Source organism: Pipra filicauda, unplaced genomic scaffold, assembly GCF_003945595.2.
Source record: "Pipra filicauda isolate LSUMZ 115617 unplaced genomic scaffold, ASM394559v2 scaffold492_size439525_pilon, whole genome shotgun sequence".
NCBI classification, from domain to species: domain Eukaryota; kingdom Metazoa; phylum Chordata; class Aves; order Passeriformes; family Pipridae; genus Pipra; species Pipra filicauda.
Genome location: NW_024104634.1, coordinates 183,739 through 189,979, shown reverse-complemented (window position 1 = coordinate 189,979; position 6,241 = coordinate 183,739). Strand labels below are relative to the sequence as shown.

Below are 6,241 nucleotides of genomic sequence, written 5' to 3'. Positions count from 1 at the left end.
GTCTCCTCTCCTTCCTCAGTTTTTTCAGCTGGAGTGCCTTTATAGCATCAGTTATTCATTGGGCCAGTGACAGACTGGCATGTGAGAAGAAACTGAAGCCCTGGGTTTCTGAGACAGAACAGGGCTGGCTGAAGAGGCATGCTGTGGCATCGAAGCAGGTGAGGGAGAACACAACTGTGTCATCCTGTACCTTGTACAATGTCCCCTTGCAGAAATTGCCATGTGATCACTAGGACTGTACTGAGAGCTGACTTGCTGCCTGCCACTGTGAGTTTAAATCACACTGGGATGCCTTAACTCCAGTAAGCTGATCCAAGCAGAGCTAAGGCTTTGCTTGCTTGTTTGCCTCTAAGGTCAAAACTCTCTGAATCCCCAGGGCACTGTTTTTCTCTCTCACGGTGCTTCCCTTGTGTGGTAGTGTGAGGCATAGATTCCTCCATGAGCTGTGTGGGGCTGGTGAGCACCTCTAGCGGCTGGGAGCCGGGGCACTGCTCGATGGAGGCCTGAGCTCGCAGGGCCAGCAGAAGGCAGTGCAAAGAGACCTGGCAGGTGACTGATTTAGATCAGAGCAGGCTGTTCCTGCTGGCAGCAGTCACTGACAGTGCAAAAGAGAACCTTCGCCTCTAAAGACACTAGGCTCTAACGTTGAGTTTTAAACTGCTCCAGTCTAGGTCCAAGGTCCATTAAGGAAAAGATAAATGGAGACAGACTCCTGCAGCTGCTAGCAGCTCTGGCTCACCTTCCAATACATGTCCTGGTTCCCTCTCTGGCACTTTGAGCAGCTTTGAGAAGCCTGGTCTAGTGGAAGGTGTCCCTGTCCAAGGCAGGGGGGTTGGAACGAGATGATCTTTGAAGTCCCTTTCAACCCAAGCCAGTCTATGATTCTTCCTCTAGCTATAAAAATGATCCCAATGCCCTGTCCCCACTGAATTAGTCACAGCTTGTTGGCAACTGCAGGGATTTTTCCAAGGGTCGCTCATGTTGGATACTGCGGCCCTGCTGGGTATTGCTGCCATGCAGGCAGCCTTTCCAGTCAGCACACTAGCCCCTTCCATTACAAGGCATGCTGCGAATATTCAGGTGCAAAATCTCACCCTCTCTCAGCCTAACAACTCCTTGAGGCCTTGAATCTCACCGGAGCTATCTCCCTCATACTATATGAGGCCTCATCTTTCCAAATGTTGGGTTCCTGACGGGATGGGGGAGATTGGCTGGTGTTTATGGGAGCCGACAGGAGGCGAAACGACCCATCTGGGAAGCCGCCCCTCCTCTGACGGCCCCGGAGTGTAGATGAGACAACACCAGTGCTGCGGAGGCAGAGGTAGGAAATGACACACGGTGTTTTGTGCTGGGAGCCACACCAGCAGCTTAAAATGCCCTATGTTTTTTCTTTTCCCTCCGCAGTAGAGGGAAATAAGTGCAGGAATAAGCCACGAGGAGGCAGATCCTGGAAAAAGTCTCCAACTTCCGATGCCCGTGCGGGAAAGCGCCCTTCTCCCCCCGCTCCCCCTCTTCCGCCTCCGCCTCCTCATCCTCATCCTCATCCTTATCCTTATCCTTATCCCCATCCCCCTCCCCCTCCCACTCCCACTCCCACTCCCGGGGAGATCCTCGAGCAGCACCTCCGGCGCCAGAGGCTCCGGATTAGGGAGGAGGGGGCCGAGGCCCGGCCCAAAACAGACCGCCCCGGCTCGGCCCGCCCCGCCCCGCCGGCTTTAAAAGGTCGGTGGCCGTCAGAGGCCGTCAGAGCGCGCAGCTATGGCGGGGGTGACTGGGTTTCTGGTGTTGCTGGCCGTGGCTCTGTTCTCTGCCGGCGTTGTGCGGGCCGGCGAATACCGCCCGGGGCTCGTGGGGGCCCCAGAGGTCATCGACAACCCTGAGAACGACGAGGGGCTGCAGCGGGCCTTGCAGTTCGCCATGACGGCGTACAACAGGGCCAGCAACGACATGTACTCCAGCCGGGTGGTGCGGGTCATCAGCGCCAAGAGGCAGGTGAGCGGCGGGGGGGAGGGCTGGCACCGTCCGGAGGGCAGCTAGGGCCTGTGGGATTCCTTTGGAGACAGGGCAGGCCCCAAGCCCGAAGGCGTCTGCAAGTTATTCGATTTTTTTCCCCACGGAAGGTGAATAAAAGCCCATTTTTATATAGCTTGGTTCCTCTGAATGACCTTGAGTGCTGCGTGTTATCGAAGAAGCCAGTGGCCTCCCTGTGTGGCTGATGACTTAACACGGGTCTGTTTATTGTTAAGGAAGCTGCTATGTGAGACGTGTTTACTTGGATTTTGTTTTCTATTTCTGAGAGGGTGCCAAGTGCCGCTTTTGTGGAGGTTGCCACATACACTCCCTTCTTTACTCTCGGAATCTGTTTTCCATCATGTAATAGGAACACTACCTGCCTCTTTGCTAGACTTGTCTCATCAGAGAGCCCTTCTCTCTGTGCTGCGAATAAAGTTGCCTCTGACTTGTCTTGTTTCAGATTGTGGCTGGAGTCAAGTACATAATGAAAGTTGAGATTGCCCGGACAACTTGCACAAAGCCAGCAGCTGATCTCCAGCGCTGTGCTTTCCGTGACGAGCCGCAGATGGCTAAGGTAAGCTCTAGGGTACACAGCTTACTGACTCCCTGATTTCCAGCCTCATCCCACTGGCTGGCTTAGTACAGATGGCATTGTCCTCTGTCTGCCCCAGCCAAGAACAGAGACCTTATGCCTGTACATTTAACAGGGTACTGCTCTTGCAGAACTTGTCTTGCCAGGTGATGTCAGAGAAGGCAGGGCCTTTTGCCAGTTTCATAAGTGGGGCACTGAGGCTGGAGCACTGCATTTGTCTCAGTTCTATTAGCAAGTGCTCATGGTATGGATCAGAAGGATATGTGGAGGAAACTCTGCCAAGCCTGCAGGTCTCCTGGCTCTCAATCCCCATATCTCAGCTCTTCTTTCCCATAGTGATGTAAACATGCTTGACTTGGCATGCTTTCCCGTAGGACTTGTACTTCTGTGAATAGAGGTTTGGGCAAAGCACTGCCCAAAAGAGGCAGATTATTCCTGTTCTCTGTGCCCGCCAAGGTGTTACACCAGCATTTTGTCCAATAGCAATGCTCTGTAAGGAGTAACTGAGCTTTTTGGATGGGAGCACCAAATATGTCTGCCTTGATCTGATCTGTGTCTGGTTCTTCCATAGCATTTTATTTCTTCTGTTAATGGCAGTCACAGGCTGTATGTGTACCTGTGTGTGTATGAGAAGTGTAGCTGCACACAAATGATCCACAAAGCACCTCACTAGAATCTGATGTGTACCACTATGGCAGCTGCAATGACTTGACATAGGTACATATGGATTAGCTGTCCAGGTGTGCTTAGCTGTGCCTGGAATCTTATGTTTGAGTATTACCCGTGGTGAAAGCTTTCCTCTGAATGGATAAAGGAGGTAACCTGATCCTCAGCAGTGCTGACTGCTCAGCTTTACTTGTTAGGGCTTATTTGAGAGACATGACTCATCCTGAGCAGGTACTAACAAGAGTGCTGCTTCAGAGTACTTGTCTGGAGAGGACAAATCTAGAGAGCCACAGAAGTGTAGAACAAGGGTAAATGACACTGTTTTATGTTCTTAATCTGGTAACTACTTCTTTCTTTCTCTCCTTAGCACACCATTTGCAACTTCGTAGTACTGAATGTTCCTTGGCGAAACCAAATTGAGCTACTGGACAGTAAGTGCCAGTAAACCTACCTTGATTCCAGCAGAAACCAGCAACCAGTTGCTCAGATTTAAAAGAAAACGGCAATAACACAAATAGAGATGGACTTTATCAACGCCTGTAACTCAGCTACTTATGTATGCTTGTGCTATGCAAATTAAACCATGTAACTTTACTTTTAAAGCACAGTATGATCTCAACTTTTTCTTCTTTGGAATTATTATTTTAGAGCAGCTGTTCTGATCTTTCTGCAGCTTTCCCAATGAAGTCACTCCACCATCAGAATTCTGATTAAAACCCCTTGGTATCCCTGTTAAGTGATTACTGTAAACATAAAAACTTAATTAATAATTGCTGTGATGTGTGGTTTTCTTTGATCTTCTGCTGTCTCGGAGGGAGGGTTTGCTTTTATTTGTCACCTAATCTCCTTGTCCCTTAACCTAGCCTCTAGTTTTGAGTAAGTGATGGAAGTCTTAGCTGTTTTCACTGAAGGAACACTGCTTTTGAAAACACACTATCTTGGGAAGATTAGCCAAAGCTGGTACTGAGGCTGTGATTGTTTTGGGTCCTGGTTGCAGTACTGTTGTGTTATAAGGCTGCATGTGCAGCTGTGCTTTGTAAGAGTTAACCATTCTAGTGTCTTTCTGCACTACCCTTTTTTTTTTTTTTCTAGGTTTTAGAAACTCTTGCTTCCTACGGCATCTGATCTTTGCAAGCTGTATCCTTAGCTTTTTCTGAGCAGGAATTCTTGGTGCTTTCCTTCCAGTCCAAGCAGTAGCATGACTCACTTCATTTATAACTTAAACTATGACTGCTGGGGGAACAGCTTCTTTGGCATATGTGCCTGACCTGTGACAGCTCCCATTTGCAAACAGAGATGGTTGCAGAAATGCTTGGAGTAGATCGGTGATGAGCCTGTCTCTGGGGAGACTGAACTATGTCTGGCTGTGTATTGCCTGTGGGTAATTTGAATGATGTCTGATCTGGGCAAATGCCTTTAAATCCATAGGAAGAGAGGATCAGCACCCAAGAACTCTTATGAGAACTGGCCGAGGTATTTCCTTGAAACTATGATGAATTTATATTGAAAGGAAACTGGGAATACTGTGCCTGCATGGGGAAGGACAGATGACCCTGAAACCCATAACCTATATATATAGCCTAAGGACAGCCCAGTGGAGAAGGAAAAAAAAAAAAGGAAAGTTAGTAATTGGTCTCAAGTGGGTACCTGATATGAAAGAAGTGTCATCAGCCAGTGTAGTTTTATAGCAAATGGGTATTGTACACAAAACCTGGCTTTGTTCTGTGAGCCTGAATATTCCCTGGAAGAGACCCTCTAAATCCAAGGGTGTGTCCAAGTTTAGAGGTGCCTTTCACTCGGTTAACTCATTGCTGCTAGTTTCTATAAGTGTGGCACCAAATTTGATGTTGGTGTGAGCATCACAGGGAAAGACAGCTCCAGATCTAGCTGGAGGTAAAAGAGAGAAAGTAGCTTTTCCTTGTCTTGAGATGTCATGTCCCAGTTCCCAAGCAAGAGAGACAGGCTTTTCTGAGCAGAGCAGAAGGCAAGTGAGACTGGAGCTTGGGATCATGTGTAGGAGGGGTCTTTAGGGTTTTATTCTTGGTGGAATACTGGAAGGAAGAAGCAGGATCCCCTTGAAAGAAATTCCTTTTCAGGGGAAGGTGCCAGGTCAAGAGAAAGAGTCTTGGGAGTGGGTGAAGGTGCTGAGGTGAACAATGGGGATGCTTCTGGTTTTGCACAGTCCTGATAGTACATTTCCTACTTCATCTTGTGTCTTTGTTTTTTCTGTGTTTTGAAGTAAACATATTCCTTTTGGTGTAAATATCACCTATGGATAAAGTGAGTCCAGCTCCCTGGGAGTCCATCTTTTATGGGTTGCTCTTCTGCCTAACGGAAATGGCACTTCCCATCATTGCTGGGGTTTGACAAGCTTGCGCTGAACATAAGGCCAGATCTTCATTCATGTTGTCAGGAGGATGAACTGGTTGCCCAACACTAAGAATCTGCATCTGAGTTGTGTTGAGAACCAATAGGAATAAATCCCCCTGCTTCCTCACCATCATCACCCCCATCTCTGAGTGCTCTGTATTTTTTTACTGCCAGCCACGTCAGTAACTGTGCATGACCCTGATGACCCTGGGGTGACAAGCTGCTCAGGTGCCCTCACTTGTCCTCTTCTAACTACTCCATTCATACATGCTTATTCCCTGTCTTCCAATCTATCTATACAAGTATTAGGCAGTGATGAAGGGGTTCCCTCATGCTTTTGGTGGGTTTATCTGTTTCCCTTATGTTATCTTGGTTTGAGGCCTGGTTGGGTAAATGAGGATGTAGATGGACCTAACTAGGCATTTCTACCACTTTGCTGTATGTATTAACCAGCAGCTCAGAATAGCATGTGGGCAAAAGAGTGGCTGTGCCAGAGAAAATGAGTTTGAGTGTCATAAGCTCCCGAATCTGAAGGTATTGCATTTTCATGTTGAAATACCAATGACTCACGGCATGAATGAATGGCACAGATTACCCCAT

At 48.3% G+C, this 6,241-nt stretch overlaps 1 protein-coding gene across 1 annotated transcript; it reads left to right on the top strand.

Annotated features, from left to right (window-relative positions):
- The first annotated feature begins 1,622 nt into the window (after nucleotides 1-1,622).
- LOC113999601 (cystatin-like) lies at nucleotides 1,623-4,043 on the top strand. The gene is made up of 3 exons (XM_027743180.2): nucleotides 1,623-1,992; nucleotides 2,474-2,587; nucleotides 3,639-4,043. The coding sequence occupies exons 1-3, from the start codon at nucleotides 1,759-1,761 to the stop codon at nucleotides 3,714-3,716; spliced, it is 426 nt and encodes a 141-aa protein (XP_027598981.1). The 5' UTR covers nucleotides 1,623-1,758; the 3' UTR covers nucleotides 3,717-4,043.
- Nucleotides 4,044-6,241: the final 2,198 nt, after the last annotated feature.

Excerpts from the sequence above, each read along its gene's own strand:
- LOC113999601 (XM_027743180.2), top strand. The coding sequence starts at position 1,759 with ATGGCGGGGGTGACTGGGTTTCTGGTGTTGCTGGCCGTGGCTCTGTTC. Across the intron at positions 1,993-2,473 it reads TCATCAGCGCCAAGAGGCAG|ATTGTGGCTGGAGTCAAGTA; the intron begins GTGAGCGGCGGG and ends GTCTTGTTTCAG. Across the intron at positions 2,588-3,638 it reads ACGAGCCGCAGATGGCTAAG|CACACCATTTGCAACTTCGT; the intron begins GTAAGCTCTAGG and ends TTCTCTCCTTAG.